Below are 21547 nucleotides of genomic sequence, written 5' to 3'. Positions count from 1 at the left end.
GTGTGAGGAGTACGATTGACTTTAAGTCGTGGACGGCAAACAAAGGGCTTCTTATCATCGCCAACATCCGCCCCTCGCCGCCGTGCCGCACTGACGCCCAGGCCCAGAGTAACATTCCGAAATAAGAAGAATGTAAACTCTCATCGGACGGCAGTTGTCTTGGTTGACCAATCAAACCTTGTCATTCTCTACACCCTCCCCAGGATTTCGCTCATGCTTTGCAGCTGACTGAATCTAGAGCGTGGTGGCTGAATCGCCCTACAGCTGACCTGAGTACACCATGAGCACGATTTGACTTTGACTCTCAACCACCTCGTGTTCGCCAGGATTTCTCTCGAGCGTAACGACCAGAAGATGTGGCAGAGCCTCATTTCTTTTCCTTGCTATTCAGCAAGATGCCGCATCAATCATGAACCTGTTCTCTGATCCAACTTTGCGCGCAGCTGAAGCGGAGAAGTTCACGTTTAGTACCCGTGAGTCTGATTCGATCATTTCGCCGCTATCAGAGATCACATCCCGGTCAACACAATCCAAGAGCCGCATGACCCACGTCCACCGACCATGGCGCCATTCAGTATCTCATCATATTCTCTCGTCAGACAGTCCTCCGTCATCGTCGACCGTTCGTGAATACCAGCCAGGCCGCCAGCGTATACGACTCTTCGTTGCCGCCTTCGCGCAATGGCTCTGTACGGCTCTCTTCTGCGCGCTGCTGGCTGTATTCTTGTGGGGGTTTGCGCAACTAGACTTGATGAAAGTCTGGCAGGTGAAAATGTTCAATGCTCTCATGGTCTTGGCCAGTATGTGGCTTGGTACCAACTTGACGAGCAGCCTGCGCGAATATGCCATGATGATGCGGTGGCGCATTCTGGCCATGAAACATAGGAGCCTGCGGGAGATGGATCTCATAATGCAGTGCGATAGTCTGCGGGCAGTCATCAAGCTATTCTTCACTGCCAAATGTTCGCATGGTTGGGGACCAAGTAAGACTCAGATTGGCTGTCTGATATGGGTGGCTATCAATCTCGCACTCGCCGTCCTGGTCGCCCTCCTCGGTCTCACCTATAACCTTGCTACTGCCGAATACCCCGAGCTCAAGTATGGCCTCATCAGCACTGTGAACCTCAGCTTGGTCCGCGATATCTGGGGCGTCGAAGACCCGTCCTACGCCGCCCAGCTCGGCGCCGCCAACGGCTTCGGCATACAAGGCCAAGATTACAACTTTACTGACGGTCCCGTACCCGGCCAGACCGGCCCTACCACTTACGGCAGTCCCATGACACCCAACATATACGCCTTTGACAACTGGGCAGAGATGCGCTACTTCTTCATGGATCTCAACCCCGACAATCCAAATCTTTCCATCCTGACCAAACGAAGCGTGGGCGTGCAAGCTACCTGTGAGCAGTTGCCTGTTCTTTCCGGCGGCAATGGCATATCACCCTATGTCGAATTCCTGGACACCAACAACGTCACCACCATCCTTGACGCCGTCCGTGTCGGTCCGGGTGCAACGACTTACATATCGATGCTCAACTCCACCTGTGGGCCGCGCTGCACAGAGCTCTTCGTTCTGCAATCCGCCAACAACGACACCATTCCCGAGCCCGGGTTCTTCAGATGCAACAACACCGTCTCGACGACATCCGGCATAGATGAGTACATACAGTCCAACCAGACAAGCGATCTCTACGAGCTGCCCGACCAGCAGGCCCAGATCTTCGCCGGCGCCATCGGCTGGACCGGCTTCAACTTCAGCGCCGAGGATCAGTACCAGTACGTGCGCTACCCACCGGATTCGTGGTGGAGTCCCTACGAGCCGAGCAACGCGACCAAGACCGCCGAGCACATCATGGAGTTCGCCATCGAGGCCATTGCCGCGCTCGACAACAACGGTCCCCGGACGGATGTCGCCGGGTGGTATCCCATCACGGCACAGCGTGTCAGTGTCAATTGGCGGTGGGCGGCGACGCTGTTGAGCGTGATACCGGCGCTGCATGCGCTGGCCATGGTCGGCGTGGTGCTCTGGGCCGGCGAAGTGGTGATTCGGGACGAGAGCTGTCTGAGCGTGGCGAGGCTGTTGAGGCCCGTGGTGGAGAAGCTGGGCCCGCATGGATGTCTGTTGACCGGACAGGAGATTGCAGAGAGCCTAGAGGATGTGAGGGTTCGGTACGGCGTGGAGGGCTGGGAAGACCAAGGGGGCGAGGAAGATGAGGTGAGGCAAGGGTTGCGATTTGAGAATGCAATCGTGGGAGGTAGGGTTCGGCATGTGGGAATGCTGGAGCAGGGGACGGGGAGAGACGCGGTTGTGGAGGTGAGGCGGAGGGCTATGAAAAAGAGGTTCCCGGCTGGGCTGTACGATGGGGTTGCGGAGGTTCGCGCTCCTCCTGACCTACATCGAACCTCTGGGAGAAGGAGGAAGATTGTTGTGCGCAAATTCAAGAGGAAGTGGAGATCAGGATCTCTCAAGGAGGAGTAAAATAAAAGCGTTAAATTCTTCGAGGCCATGCTGGATCATGCACCTCATTATATGTACCAATTGATACGTTTAGATTCAAGTCGATCGCCCTGCTCGAGCCGACAGAGTTTACCAACCCAGTGTGCCCATGAGGACCTTGTCTCTACGGTGAGTGATACTTGCGTGCCATGTCTTCTTCCCCCTAGCTAGGACGGCCACTGCTTGTCGGCCAACATTGAAATCTGTCTGGCGGGGTCTCGAGCTTATTTACGGGGTAGTGACTTCAGGATCGTGACCTGGCTTTGTGTGCTATTGGGGGATGAGGAAATCTGCCAATTGTGTTAGGCTGAGGAGGGGAGGTTTCTGAAGTTTTGCGTGGGCGGAAGGGCAGGGGCGAAGGTGGCTGTAGCGCCGGCTGGTCGGCTTGTTCATCTTGCAAAGAGGCGAGCCTTTTCTTAGTGTGTACTACAGGACTTGTATGGGGTCTGTGTCGAAGGCAGCCCTGATGCGCTCTGCTCATCATTGCCAACCATCATGCCTTAGCCTCGCTTTACCACACAGTAGCTCACAATCCTTCCAGTTGCCTCGAGTCAAACCGTTCGACTCAAAATCTGCTCTGTATCACTGTTTCTGAGCGTTTTCAGGGTCATTGACCAGCATGAACATTCCACTGGCTTAGGGAAACTGCGAAGGACAACCCATTTGTGCCGTAATGCTTGCGTAGTGGGATATCGTGCGCTGAGAACCAGTCCCTAGTCGCCATCAGTGCGCCGTCGAGTGTGCCTCTGCTATTGGCATCCCCCTAGACGTAAACATCGTCATCTCTCTTCACACCACTGATGGTTCTCAGTGCAGGATGTTTCTCTGCATCAACTCTGTCAGGCACGGCGATGTCCTGTTATGCTCTCGTAGATACTCAGCGGGATGGGTCTAAGAGCATCAAAATCATGGCGCGATAGCTGTGGTCGCTGCTCCTGGCGCTGCCGATGTTGACGCTCCTGTTGCTGCTGTCGCACCTGTCGTTGCTGCCGCTCCTGCCGCTCTTGACGGTCTTGCTGATGGATTGCCTCCAGCTGCTTACTGTGCTGGATCCTCATCCTCTTTTGGGCGTTGGCCGACTGTCGATTCTTCTTTGTAAGCTGCACAACTTGTGCCTTTGCGGCATTGCACTCATCCTGTAGCTTGCCTTTTTCTGCCATCAGGGAGACTATTGTACTGCTGAGGATGGTCTTCTCCTCGGTGAGGGTGATGTTCTCCTTGTTTAGCTTCTGCTCCTTCTCGACAGAAGCTTCAAGGCTGGTCGCACAACTCCTAAGCTTGCCGGCTAGTCTGATCTTGCTCTGCCTCATCGACTCGAGCTTCGCTTGATTTAGGACACCTAATGCCCATGCCATGGGCTCGTGATCCTTCATAACGACAATAACCTCAGGCTTCGACAACAGCTCCGGTGAATGGATGATGCAGTGTTGAGTCACCCACCCGCGCAGGTATAGATCATTGTTTCGTGTGACGTTGTAGAACAGCTCAAGATCGTCGGCAAATGTGTCGGCGAGGAGAAAAGCAGACGCTCCGCTCTTTTGGAAGAAGCTGAACACCTGGTCTTTGATTGACTCGATGTCAAGTTTGTCGGCAATCTGATAGGCTAGAATAAGGCGCCGGTAGGCTGACATTGTTGGAGGAATAGAGGTCTTGGAGCTGTCCTCTGCCAATCCAAGTTCCGGGGTGCGAGAGCTGGCGTTGGAGGTGGTAGGCAACGACTTGGAGGTTGCGGAGGTTACAGACCTCATCCATGAGGCAAATCTAGTAGTCCTCTCCGACAAGAACTCGCCAGTGTACAAATAATGTAGCACAGTACCGAACGCCTCGGGATCATCCTCTGGAAAGTTGACTGCATTGTCTGTCGATTCCTGGGACGGAGTCAGTCTCGTGGATGGAAGAGTTGGAGCATCAGAGGGAAAGATACCTTCCAGCCGCCTTGTAACAGAGCCTTAAAGAATGCCGAGCTCGAAGCCAGAATGTTCTTGTGACAGGGGAAGGTGGCACCATTGCAGATGATTCTGAAGTCGGCGTAGTCACCGGAGTGAAGCAGGCGCTCTAGCTCTGCACCTGCGATGCCGGCCATGCTGGAGGTTCTTCTTAAGACGAATACGATGAAAGTAGCAAAGTCTTTTCGAAGCAAGTGCAGATCAAGCTGCAAGTCGAAAGAAGTCGAGACTTGCACAAAGCTGCGTCGCCGGTTACAACTTACAGCAGTCTCTCAGGTTTAGGGACACGCTCGTATGGTGGGACTGAGGCAATGGTGAAGAGACATCTGAACGGACAGAACAGGCTGCAAGCCAACGAAAGAGGTTCGAGTGTTGAGTCTACTGAAGATGTAGTCCTCGACTCCAAGCTATCACTTATCCGGGTTAGCGCAAGGCTGTCAGCATAGGAGGCGTCTCTGATATTGCCATGAGGTGGCTCAATTCACACTTCTCATCCCATCTTAATCATCACATCCTCGACTGTCACACCCGTTCTGGCTGTATACCCTCCACCCGACTCATTTTCTCAAGACTCTTTCCTCGTCTTTCCACCACGGTAGGTCTCACGAAGCAGAACGCTAGCACACGGACGACTAGATCAACGATACGCGAGCCTCGCCCAATGACCCCCACGATGGATGGCGATACTTGGGCGACCATGCAGCAGGTGAGCCAGAGAGCCATGCTCGATCATACCGTGCCGCAAGATCGATAGCAGATGGTCCAAATCTCCAAGTTCCGTGGGATGCGAGAGTCGCCATGGGCTACAGACAGAGGCCAGGCTGAGAATGATGTTGTGCCAGCAGCAGGAAAGCTGGTGCCAGCTTTGTTTCGTGGTCGGAAAGTGGCAGCGGTCGTTCAGAAGCTGAGTTTTGTTGTTCGCACAAGAGCTTGTTCTTCATATGAAGCAGAAGATCGCGCGGTGAGACTGAACATACACCGCATGTAGCATCAACAGAGGCAGAGAGTGAACTCATCGTCAATCCGAGATGGGAGGAAGGGTGAGAGGTCGTGGATCTTGCATTCGAAATAAAACCGCATCTTTTACCCACCAACGCTCATCACCGCCCTAAGCGGACAGTAGCGGATCTCGGCTAAGCGTTGGGGGCTCGCGTGCGGGCGCTTTGCCCACGGCCCCTACAGTGCCGGCGAAAGCCAATGACCTTTTCCAGCCTCTAGCATGCCAACACATCTGCCACGCCTGGCTAGTCAAGTCCCTATATCATAGTCTAAGATGCTCGAAGCCGTTCCATGTCAGGTCCATCTCCCCAAACCCCATCTCACAAGCTCGAGTGCTCGAAGCACAGACCGCCACTATGCCACACGCCGAGTTCCCTGAGCCACAACCTACAGCCCATAAGTTCTTCGCAAACGATGGACCGCTTGACCCCTCCCAGATCGGCTACCTAAGACCCACCACCCTCGACATCCCCATCTCAGAAGTCCGTCGCCGCTTCGACCAAGACGGCTACGTCTTCCTCAAAGGCCTCCTCCCGCGCGCCGACGTGCTCGCCGCCCGCGAAGCATACTTCACTCTCCTCTCCCCCAGCGGCGTCCTAGCCCCCGGCACCGACCCCGTAGACGGCATCTTCGACGCCTCCAAGGACCCGCTGGATTACCCCGGCATCGGTGCCGGCGTAGCAGACTCCAACGGCCGTCCCACAGGCCCCCACCCCGAAGTGGCCGAACGCTTCGTAGACCTTGCGCTCCAGGCCCACCACGAGTCGTGGTACAAGGACGTCTTCTGCCGCCACCCCGTCTTGCGGGGGTACGTGTCGCGTCTCACCGGCTGGGGCGAAGCAGACACGCTCGCCGTGCGCCGGACGCTCCTCCGCAACAACACGCCCGGCAACCCCGCCATCGGCGTGCACTACGACCAAATCTTCCTGCGGCACGGCGAGGACACGTCCGTCACGGCGTGGGTGCCCATGGGCGACGTCGACGTCCGCGGCGGCGGCCTCATGTACCTGGAACGGGGCCACCAACTGGGCGCCGAGATCGAGGAGGCCTTCGCCGCCAAAGCGAGGGCCTCGGGGCTGACGGCCGAAGAGGCCAAGGATGCCTTCAACCGGAATATGATGAGTGGAGGGGTCCTGGCGGGGGGTGCGGCCGAGTTTGGGAGGCGGTACGGGCGGAGGTGGCTGGTGACCGAGTATGAGGCCGGGGATGTGGTGCTGCATAATGCCTACGCGATTCACGCGTCGACGATCAACCATGATCCGAATAATAAGATTAGGTTGGGCACGGATTTGCGGTTTGTCAATTCGGCGAGGCCGTGGGATACGAGATGGGACAAGGACTACACTTTCAATGACGGGGTGTGAAGCGGTTGTTTGCTGAGAATCGGAATGCATTGCACCACGGATCCAAAATCGACTCGGTTCAAACGTGTGCTCACACGTGCGAACCCTGACTCAGTCCGCGCTTCCTTACTTTTCGCTGACCGTGCTCCTTCATCCATGTCATAGCATATCATTCGCGTCGTCTGCGTCACTTCAGCCATAACGCCGGGAGCTGACATAAACAAGTATGACGCCTGCATCATTTCCCCCCTACCTTACCATTCGACTGGGTCGGTCTTGACCTCACCTCTGTTGGTCTTGGGGACCGGCGCAGCCTCGACCTTCACGGGTCCTTTCCGCCACTTCTTGAGATATCCGGAGCCGTCCAACCACGGCGTATCCATCGTTCTCTTCTTCTCAAACTCTGTGATCTCCTTTTCTTGCTGCATGGTCAGACCAATGTCGTCCAGACCCTCAACCAGACAGTGCTTGCGGAACTCCTCCACGTCAAAATCGGCAAGTTTCGTGCCATCGGCAGCACGAATCTCCTGCTTGGGCAGATCGACCTCGATCTCTTCGCCTGCTGTGGCGCGCTCGTAGATCTTGTCGAGAACGGCCTTGTCTGGGATCGCGATAGGCAGCATACCGTTCTTGAAAGTGTTGTTGAAGAAAATGTCGGCATACGAAGGAGCAATCACGCACTTGATGCCAAAATCGAGAAGAGCCCAGGGAGCATGCTCGCGAGAGGAGCCACAGCCAAAGTTGGGTCCGCTGACGACCAGGATCTTCGACTGCCTATAGGGGCCTTGGTTGAGAATGAAATCAGGGTTGTCGGAGCCATCCTCGTTGTAGCGTAGTGGGTGGAATAAGGCAGTGCCGAGACCTGTACGCTTGATGGTCTTCAAGAATTGCTTGGGGATGATTGCGTCCGTATCGACATTGCCCTTGTTCAGGGGAGCTGCGATACCGCGGAAAATGGTGAATTTAGGCATACCACCGCCGGATTCAGTCGACGAAGGGTTGGTATTGGTGTGTGAGTTTGTGTTGTCAGAAGGGATATCGAGGATCCGGTCCAGCTCTTCCTCCGAGTCTACCTCGGCGAATTCAGGCTGAACGTCGAGTTTCGGTGAAGCTTTCTGCGGGGTGGCGTTATCGACGATCTTGCGGACGTCAGTGAGCTTGCCTGTCAAGGACGCAGCCGCAGCCATGACGGGTGACACCAGATGCGTGCGGCCGAGGGCACCTTGCCGACCCTCGAAATTGCGATTTGAGGTGCTGGCACAACGTTCGCGGGGAGCCAGGATATCAGGATTCATCCCCAAGCACATACTGCAGCCAGCTTCACGCCATTCGAATCCGGCATTGATGAAGACTTGGTCAAGACCTTCACGCTCAGCCTGAATTTTGACGTTACCTGAGCCTGGCACCACCATCGCGCGTTTGAGATTGGAAGCAACTTTCTTGCCTTCAACGATTCTGGCGGCGGCCCGGAGATCTTCGATGCGTGAGTTTGTGCAAGACCCAATGAAGATATGGTCTAACTCGATGTCTTCCATTTTGGTTCCCGCGGTCAACCCCATATACTCCAGAGCTCTTTTGCAGGACGCCTTCCTGCTCTCATCTTGAAAGTCATCTGGCGAAGGTACAACTCCAGTGATCGGAACGACATCTTGAGGAGACGTGCCCCAAGACACTGTGGGCGCAATGTCCTTGGCATCAATGAATACTTCGGTATCGTACTTGGCGCCCTCATCAGACTGCAGGCTAGTCCAGTAATTGACGGCTTTTTTCCACTCGTTGCTGTCGGCCTTGGGAGCCAGGGGCCGGCCCTTGAGATAGTCGAATGTAATCTGATCTGGAGCCACCATACCGGCTCTCGCACCGCCCTCGATGGACATGTTGCAAATCGACATGCGGGCCTCCATGCTGAGTGCCCGAATGGCTGAGCCACAGAACTCAATGACTGCGCCAGTGCCACCAGCAGTACCGATAACGCCGATGACATGGAGGACAATGTCTTTTGAGCTGACACCAGGGGCCAACCGTCCGTCCACCTGTACCCTCATGTTCTTGCTTCGCTTGGTTATCAGACATTGGGTGGCAAGCACGTGCTCAACTTCACTGGTACCAATGCCAAAAGCCAAAGCGCCGAAGGCGCCGTGAGTGGAAGTATGACTGTCGCCACAGACCACGGTAGTGCCAGGCAAGGTGAAACCTTGCTCAGGGCCGATAACATGCACGATACCCTGGTTCTTGTCGCCGAGACCGAAATATGTCAGGCCGAACTTCTCGACGTTGTCTTCAAGGGTCACACATTGTAACCTCGAGTCTTCCTCCTTGACAAAATCGGCGACGTTCTTGAAGTTCTTACGTGGGGTGGTGGGCACATTGTGGTCCGTGGTGGCCAATGTGCAATCCGGTCTTCGTACTTTACGGTTTGCCTTCTCTAGTCCCTCGAATGCTTGGGGGGAAGTGACCTCGTGTACGAGATGTCGGTCTGGATGAAGTCAGTTCCCATCTTGACTCCGAATGTGAATGGCCTACCAATATACAAGAGAACAGTGCCGTCGGATTTCTCATCGACGATATGGTCTTGGAAGACCTTGTCATAGAGCGTTCTCGGCTTCTTGTCGGGAGCAGGCATTGTGACAACGCTCCTTGCTTGGCTTATTCCTGAAGAATGGGCTGTGCAGCAAGAGATGCTGAGAAGGTTCAATGCAAATGTGAATGTCAGCCGGCGAGGCACTGCCTTCACAGCAGTTATTTACCAGGAAATGAGGGGGCCGATGTCGGGCTGCATTTTGGCCGCGGGATGACTTCACCGTTGCTGCCATTGGCTCATTTGCTTTCCCCCACAATTCTTGGACGCCTCTTCGGTGTGACCTGGTGGACTGCCTTGTGCCTTGCCCTACAATGCCATGTCTCAACGAGAGCGGGCCAGGAGAGCAGCTGTCACAGCCCATCACAAGAGCCCGATCTCGGTCAGCGGCATTGACTACAGCAGAACTTCCAGCGAAAGGCAGATCCTGTCCGCTGAATTGCGCAGACTCGAGCGATATCCAGTAGATATGTCACACACTGTCGGGCTGTCTTCGACCCTCCAAGCACCTGTGCCAGAAAGCATCACCAGCGCTGGGCCACTAGCACACCGCTCAGGTAGGATCTGATGAGGCTCTGCATTCATGATGTTGATTTTGACGCCATCGGCTTCTCTGCAATGACTCTACCATCTTTCATTTTAGGGGCTCAGCCTGCACCAGACCAGGCGGGCCTAAAACTCATTCTACCGCATCACATCCCATACACATCTTATCATGCCAAGCTTGTCAGCCTTCGCCATGAAAGCACCTCGGTCCCATGTTCGAAATGACATCAACCGATGGCTACTGCTGAAGTACACATTGTTCCTATTCTTCTTCGCCAGCATTCCCATTCGCGACTCCATTCGTCGCAGGTTCAGAGCCGTCGATGTCAACGAGCTTGCCAGTCTTACCCTCCGCCTCCATCTTGAGGTACTCGTCCCATTCTGGGAAAAGCTCTTCATCCTGGCCCGGGACACCGAGCAAACGGCTGACCTTGCTCTTGCCCTTCTTGTCGAGGCCCTCTTTCCATGCAGTGGCAAGCTGCTGCGTTTTTGAAGGCTTGTAAGTATGGCTGAGTAGGACAGCCTCGCCGTCACGCCCTGTCCGTTGCAGAAGCTCCACTGCAGCGTCCACGTCACCTGCAGCCCAGATAGCCGCGAAAGCAATGTTGTTGCTTGCAGCATCTTCCGCCTTCTTTGCAAGGTCGAGCAACTTGTCTTTGTCTCCAGAGCTGGTGTATATCAAGAGCAAGCTTCCGATGTCTTTTGCCAGGACATACATCTCCTCGGCCGTCTTCAGGTCCCATCCATTCAAAGCAGCATCACCAACCGCCTTGTATTTGTGCTCCGTATCTTGCTCCTTGGCAATCTCCAGTGCGATGGGCAGGTTATTGAGCGAGAGAGCGAGCTCAAACCGGTGCTCGGGGTCCGTGGCAACTTCAAGAGCCAGCTCTTTATGGCCCTGGCCTTCCAGGAACCGAGCAATCTTATTCATTTGGGCTGCTGGAATCTCAGGCAGTAATGACTCGGCAGCTTCAAGGTCACCACGGAGCACCAGAGTCTGATATTCCACAACGTTTGTGGATAGCGTATACGACACCAAGCTCATATCCTTGTCGCAGAGGTATAGTCGGCCATCCCTGGGCAAATATCGCAAGATGTACATGCCCTGGTCGAAATGAGCAATAGTATCGGTTTGCTCGCCAATCAGTTGCTTGAGCTGTCGAGCCTCAGTAGTATACACCAAGGAGTCGCCCACCCAATGAGCAGTAACAGCCGCATCTGACATTTCGTGGATGAGCTCGAAAGCAGCTTCGACGCCATCCTCATCTGCTTGGCCTGCATTTACGGCTTCGACATATGCCTCTCTGTTGAAGCGCAGAATATAGGTAGAATCGGCACAGCAGAGCGCGACAAGTTCACCCGACTCACTCCAGACGACCTGCAAGCGTTAGACATGAGCATTGTAAAGTGAATCAGACCTACCTCGCGAGGGTCTACCTCTATTCTTCGCACTAATGCGCCGGTCTCCCAGTCAAATAGGCCAATCCCGCCTTGACCTTTGACACCGAGTAACGCGCCGCCAGCTAGACCCTCCGCAGAAAAGCCGACATCAATAGGGCCTTTCTCTTTGAGCTTCTTGAATATCTTGACACTGGTACTCGACTCTCGGATGGCGTAATCGTTGTTGCTGCTCGAACTCCACACAAAGTCGAGAGCTTTGCCGAAGCCTTGCTGACGGAAGGCCAGAGCTGTGTAGATGAGATACTCCCCATCGCCGCAGATAGCGACGAAGCGTCCAGAGGGAGAATGTTGTAAGGAGCTAGCATAGACCTCCACATTACCGAGTTCTTTTGCAGGAATCGAAATTGGGGCGCCGTCTTTTAGGGACGGGTCGTCACCTCTCACGACTCCGGAAAGGACCTCATTCACACGACTCCAGATCAGCTTACCCGTGCTGTCCATTGAGACCGCCGGCTCCTCCCGGCCCATTTTCACGACCACGGCACCGTCATCGAAACCCATAGCAATGCCCTGCTTACCTTTCTGCACGCTCACGCACCATGCTCGCTCTAGGCCATAGCTCAGGGACTGTTCAAGACGGTAGGTATTTGCGTGCCATATTTTGATAGTGCCATCCTCGGAGCCAGACACGATGATCGGCAGTTGGGGTGAATAGACGGCGAAAGAGACGTTCGCGGTGTGGCCGTCAAGAGAAGCCACCAGACCCTTTGTCTGGTAGTCCCAGATCTTGCAGGTTTTGTCGTCGGAGGTCGTGATGAGGTAAGGCTTGTCGGCATGAGGATAGTAATCAACATAATTGACGCCTTTCGTCTCATGCGCCTCAATGGTCTGGTTGGGCGTTGCTTTGTCCAAACTCCAGATCTTAACAGTGCGATCCAGGCAGGCGGATGCGAAAGTATTCGTGTCTTTTGGATTGAAGGCTAGCGACATGACATAGTGTGCATGGCCCACATACTCTCTTCGCATCGCCCAACCGTTGTCCCAGTCCCACATTCGAATGGTCATGTCGTCGGACGCCGTAAGAACATAGGGGAGAGTGGGGTGTACGGCAATGGCTCGAATGTAGTCTGGATGGGCTTCGAAGGACTTCACCTTCTCGCCCGTGTTGTAGTTTGTGATCCGCAACTGAAAATCATCACTGCCTACGCATATCCAGTTCTTTCTGCAAATGAAGCGGCCCGCACGGATAGGAACGTCCGTCAACTCGTAGCTCTTGATTATGGACTGTGTCTCGTACGACCAGATGTGTGCATGGCCGTTGTACAATGTTGTGAGAATCCATGGCTCGGTATCGTGGAAGTCAATGCCCTTGACTCGCTCTGACCGAGCGAATAGCTGCCGCTTGACGTCTAAGCGCATGGTGGGCTAATGGCAGAAGGAGGGGACCGAGTGTGAAGGAGGTGATATTGTGTGCGGTCTCAGCAAGACACAGTGTTCAGTGTTGTATACGTAAAATCATGCTCGAAGAAGGCAACTGAATTCGACGCGGTTTCGAGGCACACGCAGTCGTGGGAAATTGATCAATAGCGATGCTGTTCATTCAACATCTGGCCGCACCAGCACGCCGGGAAGGACACTTCGCTCAGGATCTTGGCTGCAAGGCTGTAGATCAGCCTTGTCTATCTGCGGGGGGAATCGTGGCGCCGGCACGATTGCACACCCAAGCATTCAATCGGACTTAAGCACTCTCTCGTCCATAACAACTCATGACTTTGACAGCGATTACAGTAACACGAAGCTGAGCCATTGACGTAAGTACCTATATGCGAGACGCATTCACAGGCGTTTCAATGACAGCCTTTCGCAAGTGCACCGATAACTGGTTAGCTTCGTTCTCTTTTACTCCAGGCGGGTACCTGAACGGAAAGCAAGCTCGTTCAAGCCCCAAACAGCCCGTCCATCTTTCGGACACTATAAACCCATTCCAACGCTGTACAGCGCTGATTGGGACTGAAGATCAAGCCGGCATATAACACGTCGACAGCGAACAGAATCAATCATGGCTAACGTTGGCAAACTAACGCTTTTGCACCTCAATGTAGGAGTACAAGTACATCAAAGATATTCCAACTCACTTTCAACAGAACTCTACCTCGCAGCGCATCCTCTGGCTCCTCGAAGAACTGGGCATAGACTATGAGCTCAAGCTACACAAGCGGATTCACGATCGTGCTCCTTCCGAACTGAAAGAAACTCATCCCATGGGCAAAGCGCCACAACTCATTCTTGCAGACGGCCGCGTTCTCATTGAATCGAGCTGCATCGCAAAATACCTCATCGATACATATGACACTGAGAACAAATTCAAAGGAGATGGCGGCAGGAATGACGCCCTTCGTGATCAGATGTTGTCAGACTTTATTGCGTCGAGCATGAGTACGAACTTCATCGTAGGGGTTTTATTCCTGGCTCTTGCATCTAGAACTCCCTTTTTCGTGCGACCACTTGTGTCAGGTTTGTGGAAGGCTATGCGAGCAGGATACTGGGACGATGATGTGGACAAGCAGCTAAAGTTTATCGAAGCAGAGCTTGAAGGTCAAGACTACCTGATGGGTGCGTCTCCCGGCCGACCAGACTTCCTGCTCACGTTCGTGTACGACAATTTTCACCAGCGGCGTCTGATTGATGCAAGCAAATATCCCGTGGCCAAAGCCTGGCGCGAGCGATGCGAAGCAAGACCAGCATGGAAGCGCAGCCTAGAAAAGGGCAATGGCTATGATCTATCGGATTTCGATGGCTGATACGGCGATGCCACACCACGCACACCTGCGCACGTGGATCACGAGCCGGCAGAAGACGGTTCCGAAATGCCCAGAAATAACTCCCTGTTCACGAGTTCCGCTCGACGTACATGATTGGCTTAGATCTCTCCTCCACGCACTCATCGTTGCAAAGCTTGCGAAGTTTTATCCAGCCGAGCGTACACCATACTTGTTGTGGCTACCGTTGGAGCTCGGTTATGAGCAGTGTGGATTGAGTTGCATCGAAACGATGCCCGCTTGAAGAACATGGAAATGACCCTTCGCTTTCGATTCGCTTTGCCGCTCGTTCCCGAGTCTGGGCCCCACGGCGTTTGGGTGAATCGCTGCCGTTCAATACTCGGACTGTAAGAGTCGCGATTCGGTCGTGCGCGGTGCTGGGTCTTTTGGGTACGGACCCGGTCTTTATTTATCATCCTGTCCATTCCTTTATTCTACACCTCGCCCGCCGTCTTAGATTTCACTTCTTCCAACCTTTGACATATCCTATCCCTTGGAGTGGCTCGGTGGCCCATTTTTCACGACACGCCGCCTCTTCTCGCTGCCACATTCTTCAACGATGTCGGGCCGCGAATGCACCGAGATCACCCCCGAGTGTCCCATTGAGCTCACGCTCTATGGCTATCGCCCAGTACTCGGCGCCAATGCCTTCTTGGTGGCCCTGTTTGGTGCCTGTTTTGTTCTGCAGGTGATTATGGGATCAATGCGAAGAACCTGGACTTTCCTGCTCGCCCTGGGGTTTGCCACAATTGGGGAGACGCTCGGGTATGCTGGACGGGTGATGATGAATGACAACCCTTGGTCAGACGCCGGCTTCAAGACTCAGATATGCTGCCTCGTACTGGCGCCTAGTTTCCTGGCAGCCGGCATCTATCTCACGCTCAAGCATGTGGTGCTCTATTGTGGGCCAGAGCACTCGCGCCTCAAGCCGCGACTATACCCCTGGATCTTCATCGGCTGCGACTTGTTCTCTATTGTCCTGCAGGCATGTGGTGGCGGTGTGGCCGCTGCAGCGGGGGATCGAGGAGGTGAGAGGAACCAGGCCCTTCTGGACGCCGGAAACGCTCTTATCATCGCCGGAATCGGCTTCCAAATCGCCACCATGACGGTCTGCTTCGTCCTCATGGCTGAGTACTATTACCGATTTCAAAAGGCGAAGAAGCTCATGTTGCAATCGGCCGGGACATTCAGCACTGAAAGCGAGTGGGAAAAGAGTCGTTCCAATCCCACAGTCAAGAGAAATTTCCGCATATTCATTGGCGCTGTATCGGTTGCTTTCATTACGACACTCATCAGATGCGTATACCGAATGCCGGAAATGGCTGGGCTGAGTCCAGATGATCGAGGCTGGGGTAACAAGTTGATGAGGAAAGAGGCCGAGTTTTTACTGCTTGATGGCATGATGATTGCCATTGCCTGTGTGCTGCTCACCGTCTTCCATCCAGGGTACTTTTTCCCACCCATGAGGAGCTTCAAGAGATAATCAATGGCACATCATTTAGCGGTGCGGAAGACAGCATAGCATAGCACCTGCACTGGAGTCATATTGGGCATACGCGGGACGTACGTACACTTGTTAGATTAGATTAGAAATGATGGCTCCTGTATCGATGACCCAGATGATTGACTGAGATTTTTTTGAATGCGACGCAGTGCTACCGTGCCCGGAAAATCACCCCGCCGGGCCTGGGTGCATTAGAATTGTAAGTTGCGCATCCAAGCGATCTACAAAATGCGGGCACGCTTTCCGGTGATACGAGATGGTCGGGAGGGTCGGCTCTGCGAGCGACTGATACGAGGGCAACCTTCTACTCCGTACGAGACACTGCACGCCGCACTGGTAGGGCTAGGCTCGCCAGGCTACGGAAACGAGGCCAAGCCACCAAAGCCGAGCAGCGTCTAGATCGCGTTTCGCATGGCACATTCATCCTCCTCAGACCCCTCGTATTCATCCCTTCAGTGCTCGAACATGCTTTCTGTATGTCAACATGCCTTCGAGAAGATCTCATACCAAGTCGCATCACGGCTGCCGACAATGCAAGGCCCGGAGAGTCAAGGTAAATTGCAACCAGGCCCAGGTGGCGTGGCGCGTTTCAGCTTCATCTCCCGCTGACCACGTTGACAGTGCGACGAGACCGCCCCTCAGTGCCAGCGATGCGTCAAGAGACACATCACCTGCTCGTTCGTGACCGATGGCACTGATGGCTTCGTTCAATCGGCGACACCCGCGCCGCTACCAACAGCACCCCAGGTCGATCATTTAGCCCCCAAAGATGGCCCAACAAACGGCTACCACAATGTCGAGGTTCCACTGCACCGTTTCGATATGCCGCAACCATCTCAACCGCAGCAGCCCAGCCTGGCATCCAGCATATCGCCCGCGCCGCCTCCAGCCAAGGTTCTCGATCTTCTGGATCTGGAACTGATCCACCAATACTGCACGAGAACTTACCTTTCTATCTCGTCGCGCTTGGCAACCCATGTTATCTGGCGAGACGCCGTTTTTCGCGAAGGCCTCCGGCATGAGTTTGTCCTGCGTGGAATCATGGCCACTGCTGCCCTGCACCGAGCTTCCACCCATCCCGTGTACTCGGATGAGTACAGGAAATACGCCAATGCCGCCCTGATTCACCAGCACGCGGCTCTACAGGAGTACTCGCCACTGACAGCAAGCCCGACCGCTGACAATGCTGTCGCGCTGTTTTCCCTATCCATGCTTCTGACAGTCATCACGTTTGCTGTGGAGCGTTTGCCTGACGACCTGAAGACCGGTGGCCCCTACCTCACACTCGCCGAAACCAACCCTGACATTTATCTACCACTCGGATCCCCTACAAGGAACTTCATTGGCGTGATTGTCACTTTGCGAGGTATTCTGGTAGTCATCCGCCAGACAAATCAATACCTCCAAGGCGACATAGCTGAGATGCTACGATACCCAAAGATCGAGGATCTCCCAGTGCATCCTCCAGAGATCTCGAGAATGTATGAGGATCTGGCCGAGACTGCTTCGTCCTATCGCCCTCACACAATCAAGACAGAACTCTCCGTCGATGAGCTCTGTGAGCTATTCTTCAAGCAAGTCATACGTCTCCGGGACGTTACTCGGTGTCGAGGCGTTGTCGAATGGGACAACCATATTTTCTCCTTCCTGGTTGGCTCACCGCCCGAGTTCATCAATTGTATCAAACAGGGAGATCCGATGGCACTCGTCATTCTAGCTCATTGGGCTGCTTGTTTCAGATGTATGGACCATCATTGGTGGGCGGTCGGCTGGGGCGAGCAGCTCGTGTTGGATATTGCAAGTCTTGTTGATATGGGCGCATGGTCCAAAGTCATGGAATGGCCGTTGTTGCAGTGTGGCCGTTCCGTCAGCGATCCGGGATTTGCTCAGCCTTGGAATGCGCCATGAGTGCACATCCTGGTTTTTCGCACCCTCCAGGAAACAGTATGGATTGCACTTGCCGAACTTGTGCCATGGCCTCACTTTCCGATGCGCGTGGTGAAGCAATGTATCTGTGGCAGGAGCCCTTAGCCACTGCTGCAACCTGAACAGATTTCTGTTATCACGATCTGGACTCGAACAACTCTTTATGGTAACCCCTACTAAGGGCATTCTTAGTGAAGCAATATCCTTACGTTCCTATCGGTACCCGAGCGCTATCTGTGTCGCTCTGGAGCAAAATGAGTTACCCGCCTTCTCTGAGCAACCTCGGCACTGGAAATGGTAGCATACGCAGTCACACGTTGCTCACCCCTCCACTTTCACCAGCAAGCTCTGAAGATGTTCCGTTCAAGCCCCTGGACACCGACAACACCAGCCTTTCGATGAAGAGACGCCGCGGAATACACCCTCATAATTATAATCCTGATCGGCGTCGTCTTAATCGTGCCTGTGCTTCAAGCAGCGAGCTGCAAGTTTCCTTCGAAACCGATGATGCTCGACCTCACCGGTTCGGCCACAGCAAGTCACTACCTTCCCTTCGCTTGTCGGAATCAACACCAATTCTGGGGACGATTTCAATCGTCGGTGCAGCTAGTGCCGATCATCGCGACGTTAGCAAAAGGAGATGGACATTGCCTACGAAGTCGCAAGCTACTCGAGGATTGGCGGAGAAAGTCTCGGTAGAGAACAGACCTGTCGGCGGCGTACCAGCTGGAAAGGACAACGCAAGCCCCGCTATGATTACACTTCGCAGAGCGTCTATCAGTCGTGCGACCACTGGAAAGATGTCTTTGACGTTCTTTCCTCCTCCCAAGTTCGAACGAAGCAAGTCTGGTCTTTTGGCGGCCTTTCTCAATACTATCACAGGGCATGGGAAGGGAGCTCAGCAGAACGGCAGCAAAGATGTTGATACTGATGATTCACGACGATATTCTACTGTATCGGTACAGCAGGATTACATCGGAACGCCTCGCCAAAGGAGTGCAGCACCCGTTTACACCAGCGTGTCAGGCATGGAGCCCAACTTGCTGCAACCATCCCGGAGCAACTCCAACCCTTTCGTGCGTCGGTGTTCGACTAAGTTCATTTCTAGTGGATCAGTCTACGAGGTCATCTGGGACGAGAACATATCCTCGAGCGACTCGGACACGACACTGCCGGCGACTATGGCGGGAAGCCGGCGCAGGTCCATAGCAGTGGACAGACTCGAGACCCAGTTCTTCAGAGCGGTAGCACAGTCTCGGCGTGAGTCATTGATCTCTCAACTGGAGGAGCAGAGGCAGTCAAACGCAGCACGTACGAGCTCCATTTCAAACATCTCAAGCGGCAGATTTACCTGGCCCGGCCACGATAGCCCTAGCGGCGCCCAGCGTACCAAAGGCTACAGGACAAGATCGCCCACAATTGAAGTTCTCCCAGAAGAAACGTCGATGCATGTGGGGGACCGGTCGAAAGGTTCGATCGAATTCTTTCCCCCTTTGCGAAGCCGTGCCACGACAGGCGACAGCCAGAGCATTGTGACTGCTGACACCGGAGCCTGTGCTGCTCTGGCAACCAATCATGACGATGCTCTTACAGGCGCGGAGCAGGCACAGTCATCTTCCGTTGCCACGTTAAGCGGACATACAAAACCTGGCGGCCTGGTAGGCGTCAGTGCGCACATGAAGAGGCAAGACGGAGAAGTGAACAGCTGGGCGCAGAAGCTGAGCGGAAATATGCTCAGCCTGGCGTTGAGTCCTTCCAGGAGGGCGAGTCAGCGATACAAGTCCATTGTTCGAGCGGTGCGGGATGAGATCGAACCGCTACTTGACCCGCCGAGGTCGGCATGAGGACTGAGCTTCATGTCGAATGTTATATGTGCGTCCTGAAAGCATACCGTTACGAGACATAGATACCCTACAACCCGACTGTACAAAGAGCACAACATGAACACATGCTCACCTTTGATGCGAATGGAATATACATGACAGCACAACAAGCACAGCCATTTTCCCATGCCGTCTTGTGCCACACGGACTTGATCGTAATAACGTTTATAGTAACATGTAATGCTACTATACAATAAGTTAGTGGCATACAAACGTTTATTACTACTTCTACGGATATCATCTAGGACAACAACATCGGAAGATCGGTGCACAGCGGGGACCGTTGAAATCCGCCAGCGGCTTCTACTGATTGCTCGCTCGGGCTTTGTTGAATTGGATGATAGTTACTCTTACGTAGGTGAGCGGTAATGAGCGCGCGCGCGCAGCGGAATTGATTTGGGGCTTTTTCTTGGTTTCGGCGACATGTTGGCGATCAGAAGTTTGGGTCGGTCGGCTTTCTGCCGAATGGTTTGAGTGGGGGAGGGGATGATCGGAGATGGCGATTTCAACAAGTTTTTGAGGGGAGAGTGGTAGATTCCGAGTACTCCGTACTGCAGTAGTGGGTACATAGTAACGATGGAATGGAGATAGGCTGCGTTTGGTGATGCGCTTATGGGACTTTGGGGGATTATTGCCCGCCGCGTTTTCTCACGGAGCGGTGATTACGAGAAAGTGGATGGAGATGGGAGACGGGAGACGGGAGACGGGGTCAAAACAGAAGGGGATGCCTGAAGAGCAAGTGTGCTTGATTGATTGCAAAGAAAGTTGCCTCTCTCTTTCTGCGTGTGTCCCTATTGAAGGGGCCGTCACGCACGCACAACGGGAGGGGAGGCAGGGATACTGACAGATCGTGATGGGGGTACGTGAGAGGTGAGATTGTAAGACTGTAAGATATGACATCTGTCGTGCGAGCAGTGACGAGGGGTCTGGTTTCAATAACTCATAATTGCAGTTTCCCTGGTTACGTGGGAGCTGCGCTCGACGGGTCGGAGATGGGTTTGGTTGTTCGTCCTCGTGCGATGCTGTGCGGCAACTTCAAAAGGGGAGAGCTTTCCTTGCTCGTGTGTGGGGAAAGAGAGAGGAGGCAGAAAAGAGATATGCAATGCGAGCGAGGGAGCAAGTGATTGCGGAGCTGAGATGGTCAATTCCCCGAAAAGCTACGTTTGTATGGGGTTGAACGTGTGAGTACTCCGTACGGATGCTGTGGAAGTGAACGTGTAGTGGACATGTGGGTCTCGCAAGAGTGAACGAGGAAGTGTTGAAGTCCGAAATGAAAAGAGCAGGTAACTGGGTGCAGCGCGGCTTGGCTCCGTGATGCATTCAGCAAGCTTGGGGGGTGTCAGAAGGAAGCACTGCAGCAAGTGCAGCACGCGGTGCTGAGAGGCCGCGGCATTCTGGGGCGGCTTTCCGAACCTCTTTCGTCTGCCCTCTTGTGGATCTTAGTGCTGCACACATAAGCAATGCAAAGAAGCACAAGCGAGCTGAGAAGAGCGAAGATGTGAGGAATCACTTCCGGAAGACAAACAGACCGCAACATGGTGGTGGTGGTGGTGGTGGTGTGAGCGATTGCAGGCAGTAGCTAATCAGTCACAAGAGGGGAACATGTATGCTATAGCGTGATAGAGGTCAGAGCATGGTGTGACTCGGCTCCTTTGACAACGAGGTTTGGTCAAGGTATCTGTGGACGATGATGTTAGATCGATCAATGGCGCAGTGCCAACAAAGCAGAAGAGGTGACCAGAGGCCGATCTCTAGGGATCGACGATAAGCTATCGGCTCCTGTGGTCGTGTTGAAGATGGCCTAGCCCAGCAAGCAGCGAGCCGGTGGCCTAGCACGGCTCTCCCAATAGGCAAACACAATGCGCTGGGCGGCCGTGGGCTGGCTGGCTGGCTATCAGTGTTTGTAGGATGCCGGATGTTTGCCTATCGTGATGGATTCCTCCTTGACTGGACCCCATCAAGGGCCCAATAGATTGTGATAGCATGACACAGAGCAGAATGTTGCTCAGGTAGTTGCGGTGCTTCATGCAACAGCCATTACTGCAGTACACTCAGGCCCGTGCATCACCATAAAGCTAGCCTTCGTTTACCAGTACTCATGACTT

At 54.1% G+C, this 21547-nt stretch overlaps 9 protein-coding genes across 9 annotated transcripts; 6 read left to right on the top strand and 3 right to left on the bottom strand.

Moving 5' to 3' along the window:
* Positions 1 to 409: 409 nt before the first annotated feature.
* Positions 410 to 2479, top strand: HMPREF1541_01111 (uncharacterized protein; the record flags this gene model as incomplete). Its single annotated transcript, XM_008713412.1, has 1 exon — positions 410 to 2479. One exon carries the CDS (start codon positions 410 to 412, stop codon positions 2477 to 2479), a length of 2070 nt encoding a protein of 689 aa, XP_008711634.1.
* An 857-nt stretch (positions 2480 to 3336) lies between these two features.
* HMPREF1541_01110 (uncharacterized protein) lies at positions 3337 to 4580 on the bottom strand (the record flags this gene model as incomplete). The annotated part of the gene is made up of 2 exons (XM_008713411.1): positions 3337 to 4365; positions 4422 to 4580. The coding sequence occupies 2 exons, from the start codon at positions 4578 to 4580 to the stop codon at positions 3337 to 3339; spliced, it is 1188 nt and encodes a 395-aa protein (XP_008711633.1).
* Positions 4581 to 5798: 1218 nt separating this feature from the next.
* HMPREF1541_01109 (uncharacterized protein) lies at positions 5799 to 6806 on the top strand (the record flags this gene model as incomplete). Its single annotated transcript, XM_008713410.1, has 1 exon — positions 5799 to 6806. One exon carries the CDS (start codon positions 5799 to 5801, stop codon positions 6804 to 6806), a length of 1008 nt encoding a protein of 335 aa, XP_008711632.1.
* A 233-nt stretch (positions 6807 to 7039) lies between these two features.
* Positions 7040 to 9408, bottom strand: HMPREF1541_01108 (3-isopropylmalate dehydratase, large subunit; the record flags this gene model as incomplete). The annotated part of the gene is made up of 2 exons (XM_008713409.1): positions 7040 to 9261; positions 9309 to 9408. 2 exons carry the CDS (start codon positions 9406 to 9408, stop codon positions 7040 to 7042), a joined length of 2322 nt encoding a protein of 773 aa, XP_008711631.1.
* Positions 9409 to 10171: 763 nt separating this feature from the next.
* HMPREF1541_01107 (uncharacterized protein) lies at positions 10172 to 12729 on the bottom strand (the record flags this gene model as incomplete). The annotated part of the gene is made up of 2 exons (XM_008713408.1): positions 10172 to 11287; positions 11332 to 12729. 2 exons carry the CDS (start codon positions 12727 to 12729, stop codon positions 10172 to 10174), a joined length of 2514 nt encoding a protein of 837 aa, XP_008711630.1.
* A 640-nt stretch (positions 12730 to 13369) lies between these two features.
* On the top strand, positions 13370 to 14111 carry HMPREF1541_01106 (uncharacterized protein; the record flags this gene model as incomplete). Its single annotated transcript, XM_008713407.1, has 2 exons — positions 13370 to 13408; positions 13455 to 14111. 2 exons carry the CDS (start codon positions 13370 to 13372, stop codon positions 14109 to 14111), a joined length of 696 nt encoding a protein of 231 aa, XP_008711629.1.
* A 577-nt stretch (positions 14112 to 14688) lies between these two features.
* Positions 14689 to 15612, top strand: HMPREF1541_01105 (uncharacterized protein; the record flags this gene model as incomplete). The annotated part of the gene is made up of 1 exon (XM_008713406.1): positions 14689 to 15612. The coding sequence occupies one exon, from the start codon at positions 14689 to 14691 to the stop codon at positions 15610 to 15612; it is 924 nt and encodes a 307-aa protein (XP_008711628.1).
* Positions 15613 to 16117: 505 nt separating this feature from the next.
* Positions 16118 to 17541, top strand: HMPREF1541_01104 (uncharacterized protein; the record flags this gene model as incomplete). Its single annotated transcript, XM_008713405.1, has 2 exons — positions 16118 to 16186; positions 16255 to 17541. 2 exons carry the CDS (start codon positions 16118 to 16120, stop codon positions 17539 to 17541), a joined length of 1356 nt encoding a protein of 451 aa, XP_008711627.1.
* Positions 17542 to 17813: 272 nt separating this feature from the next.
* HMPREF1541_01103 (uncharacterized protein) lies at positions 17814 to 19403 on the top strand (the record flags this gene model as incomplete). The annotated part of the gene is made up of 1 exon (XM_008713404.1): positions 17814 to 19403. The coding sequence occupies one exon, from the start codon at positions 17814 to 17816 to the stop codon at positions 19401 to 19403; it is 1590 nt and encodes a 529-aa protein (XP_008711626.1).
* Positions 19404 to 21547: the final 2144 nt, after the last annotated feature.

This window comes from Cyphellophora europaea (assembly GCF_000365145.1).
Source record: "Cyphellophora europaea CBS 101466 unplaced genomic scaffold supercont1.1, whole genome shotgun sequence".
Classification (NCBI taxonomy): Eukaryota; Fungi; Ascomycota; class Eurotiomycetes; order Chaetothyriales; family Cyphellophoraceae; genus Cyphellophora; species Cyphellophora europaea.
This window is presented reverse-complemented; position numbering and strand designations above follow the sequence as displayed.